Here is a 17,429-nt window from a genome sequence, read left to right as displayed (position 1 = left end):
ATCAGCAGTTACTGCCATTTCAACCTTTAAAACCTGTCAGGAACCTGATCATTTACTTCCTCTACCTCTACTGCCTTAGTCATAACCAGTGTTTAATCTCTTGCCTGGAGTACTCCATTAGCTTCCTAATGAAAACCCTGTTTCTTCTCTTGCCCTTCTGTGGTTCATTCTCCACACAGCAACCAGAGTACTTCTCCAAAATTAAGTCATATCATGTCTCCTAACTCAGGTTGCTCTGATGGCTTCCCATAACAACCTCTTTACCATGACTTACATCTTCTTCTCTCAGTTTTCTACAATTTTTTTTCTTACTCATTCCCCTTGAGCTATATCAATTTCCTCTGTTTTTCCAAATCTCCTAGCCTGTTTTCACCTCAGGGCCTTAGCAAATGTAGGACTATGCTGTTTCCTCTTCCTAGTGTTCTTCCTTCAGATATGTAGGTAATATTCTTCCTCAGAAATGCCATCTCTGACACTCTACCTATATACTTAACCCAGTTCTTCACGCTCCGTCATTCTCTATGCCCTACCTTTGCTTTATATTTCTACCTGAAAATTTATTATACATGCAGTTTATTTGTTTGTCTGTTACCCACCATCATATCCCATGAACACACAGACTGTCTGCTTGTTCACTACTATGCCCTCCGGAACCTAGAACTGTGCTTGGCACATGGTAGGTATCAATTTGTTGATTGATAATGTGAATGAAATGGGTAGAATTAGGACTTGTTTTATATGTTTATATTCAAATATTATTCATAGAATTAATCATTGAAAAATATTAGGGTTAAATTTTTCATTGGTTCATCAAAATTACAAAGATTTGTAAATATTTGTCTTAATGGAAAAATCTGTAAAATATTAGGTATCTTATTAGATATACTATTGCCTAGACTTTTTATTTTTTCCTCTATATTGTATGTATATATTATTATATACATATAATATTTTTATATACATATATGTATATATTAAAATGTATATTTTAAAATGTGAAATTAAGCTTCCTGCATAAAGCTGGTGTGATTATGGTTATTTTTATGAGAATGTGATTAGAATCCAAAGATTACCATTAATAATTAACAACAATGCAAAAAAAGGGAGGGAGGGAGGAAAGGAGGAAGAGAAGGAGGAAGGAAGGAAGGATGAATTTTGAGACCCACTGAAATACAGAAAATACCATTTGTAAGAAAGTTTGTTGTAATCCTTTATGAGTGAAACCTGAGCAAACAATTCCATTCATTGTTAGAAAAAATACCTGGGTAGAATTTGGCAATGACCTTGAAAGTTTCTTCAAATCTTTAGATGTCACCAAAAAGCCATACAGAGTTGCCACTTAAGCTTGACCCAGGGTGATTTTTGAAAATGGAATATGTATAGCCAAATGATAGAAAATATTCTGTAAATGTATGAAATTCAACTGGGAACATTCAACCAGAATTGTATTATTGAAAGAAATATACAGTCATTTAGTATTAATCACCAGTTACTTTACTTTTACTGGCACATAGAATTTCTGAGAATGAATTATTTTTGTCCCAGCTGTGGTTGGATATGATAAAAAAAATTGATCTATATTTCTGTAAAAAATAAGGTGATTAATAGCTGACATCTGCAAAACGTTTAAAAGCTTAGAAATGTTTAAGCACATTACTTCATTTAATCCTTGAAACAACCCGGTATGAGGTAGGAAGTATTATCCCGCCTTTACAGATGGGAAAATGGGGGCTTGGTTCATACGACTTGCCCTGAAGCACACAACCAGTAAAGAGTTTAGTTCAGATTCAGGTTCTGGTCCTCTGAGCTCAAACCTGAACCCCTCCATTACATAGTGCTAATGATTAAAGTTTAAAAAGTCAGATGAGGACAGACCAAGACACAGTGGCACTTAAGTGAAGGGCTCTCTGTGTTCCTTGTTGATCTGAGTGATTGATTGACTAGAGTTAAGTGTCTTAGATGCTGAGCAGTCTGTATCTCAGGAACCTGATTGCAGTTAAGTCTGATTAATGTGATTGTCAGATTTTCATTATTTCTTGAGGAAGTAATATAAACCATTAATGGCAGGAAATTCTAACATATTTTAGTCTTAGACTTGTGTAAAAAGATTCAGTGAGTACTTTGATTATTTGTCAGGTTTCTCCAGGGAAATACAACTAACAAAAATATATATATATAGCTAATAGTATGAGATTTATTGTAGGAATTGGCTTACATGATTGTGAGGATTAGCAAGTCTGAGTTCCATAGGGCAGGCTGCAAATTGGGAACTCTGATGCAGGTTTCAATGATTTCCCTAGGGGAAGCTGGTTAGCTAAAGTAGAGATAGAAATTCGTTTTGACTGCTGAAATCATCAGTTCTCCCTTTAAGGCCTTCAACTGATTGGATGCACTTCTTTCGTTGCTGAAGGCAGTCTCCTTTGTTGATTGTAGATGTAATTGTCCGTAGATACAAATCAAAAAATATTTCTAAGCTAGTGTTTTGCAGATGTCACCTATTAATCACCTTATTTTTTACAGAAACATAAATCAGTTTTATTTTATCGTATTCAACCACAGCTGGGACAAAAATAATTCATTCTCAGAAATTCTAGGTGCCAGAATTTAAGTCCATGAAATTACCCTCACAGTAGCAATCAGGCCACTGCTTGCTTGAATAAACTGTATACCATAACCTAGCCAAGTTGACACATGAAATTAACCATCACCCCTTTTCAACTTAACACTCATACACATCCAGGAGAAGATTCCGCTGTGTGCCTTGCCATGTTACAGAAAAGCCAGCCTTGGAATGCTACAGTCACCTAGGAGAAGGCATTGCCTTGCAAATGCCTTGATTTTGGAGCTCTCCTACCCTCGAAACCATCAGCCAGGATCAAGATGGTAGAGTGAGATGCTTCAGGGTTCTGCCCTCATACAAAAGCTATGAAAAACATGAAGAACTGGGAAAAACATCTTTTTCAGGACTCTAGAAAACAGTTAAATGACTGCAGTAACCAGGTGAGGACCAAATCAAGAAAAAGTGTTCTGAAAATCAGTAGGATCTTGTAGTGCCCTGGCTGGCCCCTCTGCCACCCCTCACCAGCTCAGCACAGAGCCAGCCCACACCTCCATTGTGGATTCCTGGACCCCATTCCAGAGGGAGCAGAGTGGCCCATGTGCACGTGCTGGGAGCCTGTATGTCTGGCCCATTCTGTTTGGTAGTGACCTGAGGAACTCACCATCCCAGAACTTACCCTGCATGAAGAAGTCAGCACAGAGTTTTCCTATAGAACACTGTAGGAGAGCATCAGGTTGTGCTGCCTGTGGTGAGGGATTCCTGGCTGTGCCTGTGACCATGAGGAAATTCTTCCCTAGGAAAGAAGGGATGTTTGTAATTGTGTGAGTAAGGGAATTCCTAGGACCCCCACACACATGCCCCAGACAAGACACGTGTGCAATAAACAATAGGGAGGCCTTTATACTTTGGCCTGGTGCTATTCTCATACAACTCATTGTATAGATAAGCCCTGAAGGAGAACACTCTCACAGGTCAATCTCTAAAAACTGGGAAAGGTGTTTCCTTTGTTTCTTTCTTTTTTTTTTTTTTTGTTAGCTCCTTATATTCAAGGAAAGCTCTGTTATAATACTAGCTAGATACAGACTTTAGGAACAGATGCCTTGGAGTCTGAGTTCTAATGATAACACATTAATATATCAAAATGTTCAGGTTTCAACAAAAGATAGCAAAACATAAAGAGAAACAGCAAGTGATGGCCAAGGCGAGGAAAAAATTAAAGTATTAGAAACCATCAGCAAGGAAGAACAGACCTGGTACATAGCAGACAGACTTTTAAAAGATGGTCCTATGAAATAGTTTCAGTGGCTGAGAGATTTCAAATGGAGTCTAGAGGTCATTCTGGTGGACATTCTTATGCACTATATAGAAAACACCTCTTAGGTTTTACTGTATTGGAATGGCTAGAAGTGAATACCTGAAACTGCCAAACTCCAACCGAGCAGTCTGGACTCCTGAAGACAATTGTATAATAGTGTAGATTACAAGGGGTGACAGTGTGATTGTGAAGACCTTGTGGATCACACCCCCTTTATCAAGTGTATATGGATGAGTAGAAAAATGGGAATAAAAACTAAAGGACAAATGGGATGAGATGGGGGGGACGATTTGGGTGTTCTTTTTTCACTTTTATTTTTTATTCTTGTTCTGGTTCTTTCTGATGTAAGGAAAATGTTCATAGATAGATTGTGGTGATGAACGCATAACTATGTTATCATACTGTGGACAGTTGATTGTATACCATGGATGATTGTATGGTGTGTGAATGTATCTCAATAAAACTGAATTTAATAAAAAAAATGGCCTTAAATAGGCTTAAAGATCAAAGGAAAGCATGGACAAAGAACTAAAGGAAATCAGGAAAACAATAGAGGAACACAAAGAGAATATCAGTAGAGAGATGGAAATTATGAAAAGGAATCTAACAGTGCTGAAGACCACTGTAACAGAAAATTAAAATTCCCTAGAGATGTTGAGCAACAGATTTTAACTGGCAGAAGAAAGAGTCAGTGAATTGGAAGATACGAACAATGAAATCATTCAGTCTGAAGAACAGAAAGAAGAATGAAAAAAAGTGAACAGAGCCTGAAGAACCTGTGAGATACCATTAAACATACCAATATACACATTGTGGGAGTCCCAGAAAGAGTAGAAAGAGAGAAAAGGGAGACAGAATATTCAAGAAAATAATAGCTGAACACTTCCCAAATTTAATGAAAGACATGAGTATACATATCCAAGACACTCAGTGAACTCCAACAGCATATAATCAGACTGTCAAATGCCAAAGATAAAGAGAGAACTCTGAGAACCACAAGAGAGAAGGAACGTGTCACATACAAGAGAGCCTCAATAAGATTAATTGCCAATTTCTCATTGGAAACCATGGAGGCAAGAAAGCAGTAAGATGACATATTTAAAGTGCTGAAAGCAAAAAATTGCAACCAAGAATTCTATATCCAGCAAAACTGTCTTTCATACATGAGGGAGAGAGTAAGACAAAAGCTGAGAGAGTTTGTCACCACTAGACCAACCCTAGAAGAGATGTTAAAGAAAGTTGCAGGTTGAAGGGAAAAGACAGTAGACCATAGATAGAAGTTACATGAAGAAATAAAGATCTCTGCTTAGGGTGATAACGTGGGTAAATATAAACCCCCAGACTATTGTAATTTTGATTTGAAACTCCACTTTTTACTTCCTACGTATCTAAAAGGCAAATATGTAAAATGGAATGATAAATCAGTGGTTTTGGACTCATAATGTATAAACATGTAATTTATGACAGGAACTACATAAAGATGGGGGGCAGAGGGCTATAGGAACATAGTTTGTGTATACTATTGATATTAAGTTGGTATCAGGGCATATGAAATTGTTAGACATTTAGGATGTTAAATTTCAACCCCATGGTAACTACAAGGAAAATACCAGAGAATATTCAAGCTCATAGAGACAAAAATTAGAGTATGGGTTGCCAGGGGCAGGGGTAGAGGGAATGGAAAGTTAATATATAATGGGCATAGCGTGCTTTTGTGGGGAGATGGGAAAGTTTTAGTAATGGAAGGTGGTGAGGGTACTGCTACATTGTGAATGTGATTAATCCCATTAAATGGTATGTTTAAGAGTGGTTGAGATGGGATAGTTTCTGTTGCATATGTGTTCCCACAATTAAAAAGAAAGAGGAACTAAAAAACCAGTGACAAATGCAACACACAATTCTGGATTGCATCTAGCAGGGAGGAGAAAAGGCTCAAAGGGACATTATTGGGACATGAAAAAATTGGAATATAGACTGTAAGCTTTATATCAATGTTAAATTACTGGGATAACTGCATTTAAGGTGGTTAAATAAGTGAATATCCTTGGTCTCAGGTAATGTTCATGGTACTAAGTGATCAAGGAGCATGATGTATGCAACCTACACTCAGGTGTTCAGAAAATGAATTGATAAATAGACAGATATGTAGAAGAGACAGGTAGAAAGAAATAATACACCTATACATATTGAAAATTTAGACAATGTAAGAAATTTTATGATAGGTACCAAAAGGTAGATACAGACAATAAATTCTGGAGATATTTCCCAGTGATTATCACAGATACCTTCTTGGAGGAGATATAATTTGAACTTAGGCAGTGCAGAGTTAAAAAAAAAAGTATCCTTGCTAAAATGGTTGTATCAAATACCTATCATGGAAAAGAACCAACAAATGTTCCTCTACAGTAGAAATGAAAGATTGGGCTGCAAATAAGGGTTGGGATTGAGATTTAGGGCAGCCTTCAAGGAGAGGATGATTTAAGAACTAAGTTTTCAAAATACTTAATTTTATTGACATATAAATTGCTATATAATAAACATTTAAAATTTGTTTTTATTGTGATGTGTGCTTTTGCATGTGACATACTTTCTTTTTGGTTTTCATTCATTGTCTCATTAAAGTCCATCTATTCTGTGAGTTGTATTTATCATCAATAAAGAATAAAGTTTATTTGAAAATACCAATATCAGGAAACTTTTTAACCTGTCACACAGGATAATTCTTTTCTTTGTTGTCAATGAAATCAGTAGCAAAATTGTTATTCATCTCTATTAATATTTTTGTTTTAAATTGGTAGTTTGGTCTCTAAAATTAAATGTGGGAAATCACTAATTCAACTAGTTTCTTCTGGTCTGCATTGCTGTCTTATACCTGTCTTTTTATTAAAATATGTAATTATCCTAGGCAAGGTTGGAATTATCAGAGCCAAAAAGGAACAACATTTCCTCCTCTAACATGGAGTTGAAAATATTTTCCCTTTTTTTTGAAAATAAACTTTCAGAATTAATTTTCCTGCTCTTCCTTTTTGGAATATACAAGTGTTGAGACTTTTTCTCCTACTGCTCATTTATTCACTTACTCTGAAATGGCTTGCTTATTCCCAGGTAGTATATGAGATTAGAGTATGTAGGTGGGTTATGTATCTGAGTGCAACTGTGGATGTGTTTCAAGATAATAAAGAATAGGGAACCATCTTCTGAATCTTTAAGGTTGAACCAGTATCCCCCTATTTTCTGAAACTGCTTCTTCACTTTGCCTTTTTTAGAAATTACTCTCTCTTTTAATCTTTCTAGCCTGGCAGCTGATATATTCAGTCTTTTCACGTGTAATTTGGTGCATAAACTGTATTTTATTAACTCCCTCGGTTCTGTTTTTGTACTTGCTTTTAAAGTCTGACATTTAATTACTTGAGAGTTTCTAAAGCAGCTTTTGAAGGAGCCTCCGGTAGCAAACAAGACCATATTTAACCTTCCAGTAATCCTGTTCTGTTAAGGGCAAAGTGGGAAAAGATAGAACTTTAAATCTCAAATACTGATAGAAAGATAGATAGATAGGTAGATAAATGACAAGGCAACCATGTAGAATGTAACATTTGAGAAATCAAGATGAAGGTATGTGGAATTTCAGTGTACTCTTCTTGCCACTTTTCTATAAGTTTGAAATTTTTTCAAAGTAAAAAATTATCAAAACCAAATCTGAAATGACCAGTTATCGTTTTGTAGATTAAGAGATGGAGAATAACATTTTTCTCTTCCTCTTACCCTGATGTCCAGCATTTCTTGTACTTTAATAAAGACTGAATTAAACAAGTCAGTGATCTGTGCCAGCATATTCAGTAAGGCAAGATCTTCCCACAAATTATCATTGCATCTTTGTTAATTTGCCACTTCCTTCATCACATCTAAATTGTCCAGTTTATTTCACTCAACTTGGAAGTTTCCTTTACATCAAAAAGTCATATTTGGGTTAATTACCTGAAATGTAGAATCCTTTGTAGAATCTTATTTCTACTTTTCAATAACTGTTGAGTTATGACCCTAATTAAACACTCTTGCACTGTGTTTAATGCTCATATTATAGGAAAAGTTACAAAAAAAGAAGAGATATTAGCAATAAGGATTTGTCACTAGCACCCAACACAGTGCAGGGCCTGGCATGTAATAATTATTCTGTGAGTTTTCTTTGAACAAATGACTAAATGAATGGCTAACATTAATTACTTTTTGCCACCTACCAAACCCTTAGGCTAAGAATTTATGGAGCATTATCTCATAAATCTTCACTGTAGCTTCATATGAGTATAGGTTCTGTTCTTATTTCCCTTTTGCAAGTGGGTCCTGAAACTTAGAATGTAAGTAAGCGACTGAGCCAGGATTCTAACTTGGGTTTTTCTGTTTTAGTCACTGCCCTCATCTGATAAATATTTTCAATGATAGCATTTCTACCTATAGAATTTTTTTTTACCTTTTTACAGGGACCATAAGGAAAATCTTTTTTTTAAATGTTAATTTTAAATTAATCTTGATTGGGAAAGGAGGGATCTCTTTTTCTTGGTTTTTTAATGAAAGCTCTGCTGTCCAACACAATAGCCCCTACCTACGTGGCTAATTACATTTAAATGTAAATTACTTAAAATTCCATTAAATTAAAAATTCAGTCCCTCAGTTGCAGTAGCACACATTTCCTTTACTCAGTAACCACGTGTTGCTAGTCGCTACTATATTGGACAGCACAGATAGAGAAAATTTCCTTCATCACAGAAAGTTCTACTGGATAGCATTATACAGGTTCTAGGCTTTTCAATTGAAGCTCTTGAATGTAACACTAGCTAAAACCTATCCTGGAAAATAGATTCCTTGATTACCATGGCTATTAAGCAATAACACTTTTTACTTTTCTGAGTGTTATCAAATACAGTAGGACTTCGTTTTACGCAAACTCAAGCGAATTCAGGTATACATGATTGGCAATCAGAAAAAATAAAGGCAGAGAGTTAAATTTTTAAAAAATAGTTTCTATGATTAATTTTGTTTACTTAATGTTACTAGAGTATCTGCCTTATTTATAAACAAATGTGATAGGTATGTTCATGTAAGAAATAGTTATTAAATAATGGGGTTTGCTATTATGCATGATTTTTAACTTACACAAAGGGTCTTGGAATGTATTAGTTATATAAAGTGAGGTCCTATTGTAATTTAATAGTTACTAGGGTAATTAGTTATAAAATTAATAATCATAGTAAACATTGACTAATTTAAAGAAATGTATTTGTAATCACTTTCCTACAAATGCAAATGCAAGATGCTAGGCAATATTGGAAAGAAGGCAGAAATGTTTGAAAAGCAGATGGTTTCATGATTAGAAATTATTTAGTTTATTTTGTTAACCAATATCACAATAGAGTCAAAGGCACAGAGGCAAAAAATACAATATTTTTAAAATATAATTTTTATGAAATATTTCAAACACAAAATATACACTTTAAAAATTATATAAAAGAGTTGTCAAATACATTTTTCCCACTGGTTTCCATAAAGTAATTTTTAAATGGAGTAGTCACTTGATTACTGCAACAACATGTGGTTTTTAAAATCCAGTCCATAGATTTGCCAGAACCACTGTCTTCAGTATGATACTTACCCATGTTGAAAAGCATAGACCTTGAGCAAGAACTTCACCTCTTTGGGTTCACATTGCTTACCTGCCATCTGGAGGAAGTGGACTGGCTGCTCTGTGAGGTCATCCTTAGCACTTACATTCTGTGATTCATAGTGTGCATATCATACACTAGTTTTGAGGCTAGAGAGCCACTTTCCAAGATTTGGCCATTTTTATCCATTGGAACAGATTTGGAAATAGAAAGCTGAATAAGAGGACTTGCAGAAAAATTTAAATCCATAGATAACCTATGTTATACTATTTAATTCTTTTGTCTTACTTGCCCAATTAAAAATAAATTTAAAAATAGAACAAAGGTTATTTAGCCTGACAAGCAGAAGGTTTAAGGCTTGGCTTAATACCTATATCTTAGAAGATACAAGGATTATTTCCTGTCTTATTTTTCAATAAAGTTAAATGCGTATATAATACCTACCTCTGTTGCAACCCCCAGGCTTTCTCTCCTTAAGGGCAAGAATATGTATATTCTTATAAGTTGAATCTTCACTGCCTGCTTAGAGCCAGAATACAGTGAAACACTTGGTCAGTACTTAATGAATGAATGAACGAACCTTTATAGTGTAAAAAAATTACTTCTGACACAGGCATATTAGAAATTGTACGCCTCAGCATGTATCTGTTGTCAGTCATAGTTTTCCTGAGATGCTATGACAAAGACCACAGAATGTGTTGTCTTAAACAGTGGGAATTTATTGGTTTACAGTAGCAGAGGCCAGAAGTCCAAATCATTGACTAGAAAGTTTGCTTCCTCCCGATGTTGGTTGCATTTAGGCTGGCTGGCAATCCTTGGGTTCCTTGACTTTCCTATCACATGGCAAGTCCCCTCCTTTCTCTTCTGGTTTCCTTTGACTTCTGGTTTCCAGCTCCTCCCCATGGCTTTCTCTGACTATGTATAAATGTCTTCTGCTCATGCAGAACTCCAGTAACCTGAATTAAAGCCTAACCCCCCTTAGTTGGGCCACGCTTTAACTAAAAACACATCTTCAAGAGATCCTAATTACAATGGGTTCACCCCACGTGTACAGATCAAGACCAAGAACACGTCTATGTTGGGATACATAATTCAGTCCATCACAGTATATTCCAGGCCTCTTTGCCACTTCCCTAAGAGAGGGATAGCTATCAAGTAGATAATGACAACCCGTTGCTTTGGGTTTTCGCTGCCTGGAGAGTTTTGCATTATCCGGACAGTGTCTTGAATATATAGGACAAGCAAACATTTGTTAAACTAATGAAATAATAGACACATGTAATTAAAAGTAGATTTTCAAACAGTAGTTTCGTTTGAATTTGGAATGCATTATGTGAATTTCTCAACAGCAAATTGACTTTCCTGTTTATATTTTTCTCATGGCAAATGACTGGCATTTTTGACAGACCTGACCTAAATGCTTTTTTCTTTGGGTTCATGAAGTGCCTAACGAAGTATCACTTCTAGACATTATATATATGTATATGTATATATGCATGTATACACATATATGTGCTATTTTGTGTCATGTTTATGTACTATTTTGTATTTTTTGTGTGTAATATATAAAATTTTAGAAATGCAAGATATTGTTGTGATGATTAATTTCATGTGTCAGTTTGGCTAGTTTATGGTGTCCAGTGTTTGGGCAAGCAAACACTGGCCTGATTGTTACTGTGAGGGTATTTTTTGGATTTAAATCATTAGTCAATTGACTGCACTGAAGGCTGATTGCATCTCCAATCAACAAAGGAGATTACATTCAGCTATGAGAGAAATGTCATGCAATCAGTTGAAGGTCTTAAAGGGAGAACAGATGACTTTAGCAAACAGAAAGAAAAATTCCCATCTCTACTTCAGCTCCGTCTTCTCTTGGAGAATTCATTGAAACTTTCATTGGAGTTCCCAGCTTGTGGCGAGCCCTATGGAATTTGGGCTTGCCAATCCCCATGGCTGTGTGAGCCAATTCCTGTAATAAATCTCATAATATTTACATATATGTGTGTGTGTGTATATATATATGTATATGTATCTCCATATCTTGTTGGTTCCGTTTCTCTGGAGAATCTAATACAGTCATATTTTAGGAAAATAATACATTGCATTTTATTTGTCTCATCCCATCCTTCTCTAGAGTATAAGTTCATGAAGAGAGAGCTTTGTCTTTGTTCACCACTATATCTTTGCATCCAAAAATGTAACTGGCATGGTGTAGGCACCTAGTAAACGTTGTCATTAAAAAGGAAATTCTTTTCAATAAGGGGCCTATTGGGACCTAATTTTATTTGTATGATAGTATTCTAGTTTAGTTGAAATAGTCTAATTAATTTTTAGTGATTGGAAAATGAGATCTCATTTTTGCCTCCTTTTTTTTTTAGGAAGAATCCCCAGCACAAGATAGAATATAGACATAGTACACTTCTGGGTAAGTGATTTCACTTCAGAAAACTCAAAATGAAACCTTTCAATGATTCTTCTGTTCAACTTAGATATAGTTTCCAGTTATTGTGAATTTTTAAAAAATATCTGTTTCTGTTAATATATTGAATTGCTGATTTTAATAAGTTTCTTAGATTAAAAAAATATAAAATAGTATGAGCCTTTTATATAGCAAACGTTTTCCAAAATTATTGTCCAACAATATAGATTTGTCCTTGTATCTGTTAGGATACTTTTATGTGCAAGTACCTGAAAACAAAATCTCAAACTGACCTAAATGATAATGAGAACTCATTGACTCAAGAGGTAGGACTGGATCTAGATACAATTACTGGTTTGATTCAACCATGCCACTAAGGACCCAATTTCCTTCTATCTCTTGGGCTCTACAGGAGTCATTATTAACGTAAGACTGGCTCCCCTCCCAACTGAGGAACTATATGCATCCGTGTTCATCTGGGACTGTAAGCATCTGTGTTTACATCTAATGAGAGAGAGAGAGAGAAAACAAACAATTTTGACTCTCAGTATTCCTAGGAAAAGTCATGAAAATTCATTCTTTTATACTTTAAATCACATTCTTCCCCTTGAACCAATCACTATGGCCAGTGAGTAGTTTGTGCCACTCCTGGAGCCTTCAGAACCACAGGGATCCCTAATAGTAACTAAACCTTTGGAGGGGTAAGAAAGGAGGGATAGACACCAGAGGAATAACCGTCAAATGCTATCAGTTCTATTTACATCAGTCTGTTTACCTTCTGTTTCACCTGCTTCGAAACTCTAATATTTTTTCCCTTTAATAGACTTTGGCTTCTTTGTATCATTTATAAAATGCAGAAGCCAATTCAGCACACAATATTGCTGCTGACACAGTGATGGAATTTTTAAAATGCGTACTATTGAGGCTATGCTCACATGCGTGTGTATGTGCTTACACACAACCAACTTGTAATCAAGTGGTAAAAATGATTAATTTCATGATAAGGGAATTTTATTTCATATTTCATATTAAAACACAATTTAGTGTTTTGGTATTCCAGGTACAAAAATGCACCCTTTACCTGTACTATTCAGGGAGGTTAAATGTTATTTGTTGCAGTTTCTCTACTAGTATTACAGCTAATGATGAAGCATTTATCATAAAGTAGCTTCCTTTCCAGCCATTATGTAATAACATTTTATTAAAGCTATATGTTATTGACAAATTGTAGCATGGTCCCATTAAAGGGATTTGAAACATTTGTGTATCTTTAAAGAAACACTAACCATTCATCTAAAAACTGTCAATGTGCCTTATATGGCATAGTTAAAATATCAGAATTTTCTTTGAAAATTTTCTTTGAATTATCATTGAAGCATTTTTTTAATGAACAACATATTTTTAGAGCAATTAACTATTTTGTGGTAAAATATACATAAAATTTGCCATTTTAACCATTTTTAAGTATATAATTTAGTGATATTCATTATATTTATAAAGTTGTGCAACCATCACCAGTCTATTTCCAATAATTTGTATTACTTCAAACAGAAACTCTGTACCCATTAAACAGTAATTCCCCATTTCTCCCTCTCCCACTCAATCCTGATAACCTCTAATTTATTTTCTGTCTCTATGAATTTGCCTATTCTTGATATTTCGTATAAGTGGAATCATATAATCTTTGTCCTTTTGTGTCTGGATTATTTCCCTTAGAATAATATTTTCAAATTTATACATGCTGTAGCAAGTATCAGCACTTCATTCCTTTTTACAGCCAACTAATGTTCCATTGTATGTGTATACGACATTTATTTATCCATTCATCTGTTGGTGGACGGTTGTGCTGTTTCCACTTTTTGGCTATTGTAGATTAATGCTGCTGTGAACATTGGTGTACAATTATCTGTTTGAGTCCTTGTTTTCAATTCTTTTGAGTTGAAAACCTAGAAGTACGTTTGCCAGGTCATGTGTTAACTCTGTGTTTAACTTTTTGAGGAACTGCCAAACTATTTTCACAGTGGATGCACCATCTTACATTACCACCAGCAATGTAAGAGAGTTCCAGTCTCTCCATATGTTCACTAACACTTGTTATTTTCCACTGTTTTGATTATAGCCATCTTAGTAGGTTTGAAGTGGTATCTCATTGTGGTTTTGATTTTCATTTCCCTAATGGCTAATAATGTTGAGCATATTTTCATGTGTTTATTGGCTATTTGTTTATCTTTTTTAGAGAAATGTATCTTCAGGTCCGTTGCCCACTTTTTAATTGGGTTGTCTGTCTTTTTGTTATTGAGTTGCAGGGGTTCTTTATATATTCTGGATATTAAACCCAAATCAGATACATGATTTGCAGATATTTTCTGCCATATTGTGGGTTGTCTTTTCACTCTCTTGATAGTAATCTTTGATGCACAAATATTTCATTTTAATGAAGTCCAATGTATCTGTTTTCTCTAGGTTTGATTGCTGGCATCTGTTGAGCTTCTTGTATATCTGATTGGTTTAAAATTTCTGTAACTCTTCTTACTTTTTCAGAGTGCTGTGGTTTTGGTGCAAGATATTCAATTCTAGAGTACTCAGTGCCAGGAAAATTTCTTTTATACTCTCTTAGCTACCTTACCTGTAGATAATGTTTGAAAGAAATTATCATCCACGTTTTATCATCTGATTGGGATTGTTCTTTCTGACCTCTATTATTTTGTGATGTACATTATTTCTAGGTGATTGGTGCTGTTGACAACTGAAATTTAGAATGTTCTACAGATATATTCATTAATATTTCTCTAATTCTGCAGTCGTATGCACACATGTACATCTACTTTTTTTGGAAGTATAGGCATACCTCGTTTTATTGTGCTTTGCTTTACTGTGTTTTGCAGATACTGCATTCTTTACAAATAGGAAGTTTGTGGCAACCCTACATCAAGCAAGTCTATTGGTGCCATTTTTCCAACAGCATGTGCCCACTTTGTGTCTCTGTATCATAGTTTGATAAAATTCTTACACTATTTCAAACTTTTTCATTATTAGTATATCCATTATTACACAGATCTGTGGTCTGTAATATTTGATGTTACTATTCCAATTGTTTGGGGGCACTACAAACTGCACCGATATAAGATGGTGAACTTAATTGAATTTGTGTCTGATTGTTCCACTGACCAACTATTTCCCCCATCTCTCTCCCTCCCCTTGCCTTCCCTATTCCCTGAGACACAACAATATTGAAATTAGACCAATTAATAACCTGACAGTGGCCTTAAATGTTAGGTGAAAGGATTAGCCACACGTCTCTCACTTCAAATCAAAAGATAGAAATGATTAAACTTAGTGAGGACGGCATGTTGAAAGCTGAGACTGGCTGAAAGCTGGGCCTCTTGTGCCTAACAGTTAGCCAAGCTGTGAATGCAAAGGAAAAGTTCTTGAAGGAAATTAAAAGTGCTACTCCAGTGAACACATGAATGATAAGAAAGCGAAATAGCCTTATTGCTGATACAGAGAAAGTTTTAGTGGTCTGAATAGATCAAACCAGCCACAACATTCTGTTAAACCAAAGTCTAATCCAGAGCAAGGCCCCAACTCTCTTCAATTCTATGAAGGCTGAGAGAGGTGAGGAAGCTTCAGAGAAAAAGTTTGAAGCTAGCAGAGTTCGTTCATGAGGTTTGAGGAAAGAAGCCATCTCCATAACATCAAAGTACAAGGTGAAGCAGCAAGTGCTGATGTAGAAGCTGCAGCAAGTTATCCAAAAATCTAGCTGAGATCATTGATGAAAGTGACTACACTAAACAACAGATTTTCAATGGAGACAAAACAGCCCTTTATTGAAAGAAGACATCATCTAGGACTTTCATAGTTTGAGAAGTCAGTGGTTGGCTTCAAAAGCTTCAAAGGACAAACTGACTCTCTTTTTAGGGGTTAATGCAGCTGGTGATTTTAAGCTGATGCCAATGCTTATTTACCATTCCAAAAATCCTAGGGCCTTTAAGACTTATGCTAAATCTACTCTGTCTGTGCTCTATAAATGGAACAACAGAGGCTGATGACTGCATATCTATTTACAACATGGTTTACTTAGTATTTTAGGCCCACGATTGAGACCTACTGCTCAGAAAAAAAAAAAAAAAAAGGTTCTTTTCAAAATCTTACTGCTCATTGACAATACACCTGGTCACCCAAGCACTCTGATGGAGATATACAATGAGATGAATGTTGTTTTCATGCCTGCTTCCACAGTACCCATTCTGCCACCCATGGATCAAGGTGAAATTTTGACTTTCAAGTCTTATTATTTAAGAAATACATCTCACAAGGCTATAGCTGCCATAGTGATTCCTCTGGCAAAGTAAATTGAAAACTTTCTGGAAAAGAGTCACCATTTAGATGCCATTAGAAATATTCATGATTCATAGGAGGAGGTCAAAATAGCAACATTAACAGGAGTTTGGGGTACATCAGTGTGTGAACAGAAGGGCGAACTGTGGTGTGTATATACAATGGAATGTTGAGCAGCTACAAGAAGGAATGAATTTGTGAGGCATGTAACTAAGTGAATGAACCTTGAGGACATTATGTTGAGTGAAATAAGCCAGAAATGAAAGAACAAATATTGTAAGACCCCACTAATACAAACTAACTATAATGAGCAAATGCTGAGGATTGAATTCGAGAGCATAGGTTATCAAGGAATAGCGCGTGGGCAGAGATTGGGCTATCAACGATGCAGGAGTACAGAATGTTCAATAAGGCTTATTGTAAAAGTCCCTAGATTGTAAACTCTTACAGCAGTCATATCTATTCCTGAGTTTTAACTGTCATTTAAGAGATGTTTATTTGGTACAAAACTTATATTCTCTGTAGAACACTATCTAATTTAGCCTGTATGGTCAGTTTATTTAAACAACGTAATTACATGGAACCTAGAATAGGAAATGAGATCATGTTATTCTGTACAGATTAATGTAATACCCCAATATATCCCAGAATAGTTTGGGCAGAAAATAAAAAAAGTATTTGCAAAGTCCCATTGAGGGTCTGAGGGAAAATGCGGAAATATTAAACTTGCCCACCTGGGAAATTCCTGATATTCTCGCAAACATTACAGACTCCCAATTTAATAAGTCAGGCCCTCGATCTTGGGGCTTGCCCTTACGAAACTTACTCCTGCAAAGGAGAAGCTAAGCCTTCTTAGAATTATGCCTAAGTGTCACTCCCAGAGAGCCTCTTTTGTTGCTCAGATGTGGCCTCTCTCTCTCAGCTAACTCTGTAAATAATCTCACTAGCCATCCCCTACCTAGGACATGACTCCCAGGGATGGGCCTGAGCCTGGCATCATGGAATTGTGAATGCCTTCTTGACCAAAAGGGGAAAAAGAAATGAAACAAAATAAAGTTTTAGTGGCTAAGAGATTTCAAGTAGAGTAGAGAGGTCATTCTGGAGGTTATTCTTATACATTATATAGCTATTCCTTTTTAGTTT

At 35.5% G+C, this 17,429-nt stretch overlaps 1 protein-coding gene across 5 annotated transcripts in view; it reads left to right on the top strand.

Moving 5' to 3' along the window:
- Window positions 1-17,429, top strand: part of APLF (aprataxin and PNKP like factor) — a 145,558-nt gene that overhangs the window by 112,855 nt on the left and 15,274 nt on the right. For all 5 annotated transcript variants that reach the window (XM_037807214.1, XM_037807217.1, XM_037807213.1 and 2 more), the window contains one exon: window positions 11,908-11,954. In XM_037807214.1, the coding sequence (XP_037663142.1) occupies window positions 11,908-11,954 (47 nt within the window). The remainder of the gene's footprint in view (window positions 1-11,907; window positions 11,955-17,429) is intronic.

The sequence above is a fragment of the Choloepus didactylus genome, chromosome 17 (genome assembly GCF_015220235.1).
Source record: "Choloepus didactylus isolate mChoDid1 chromosome 17, mChoDid1.pri, whole genome shotgun sequence".
In the NCBI taxonomy this organism is placed as follows: Eukaryota; Metazoa; Chordata; class Mammalia; order Pilosa; family Megalonychidae; genus Choloepus; species Choloepus didactylus.
This window is presented reverse-complemented; position numbering and strand designations above follow the sequence as displayed.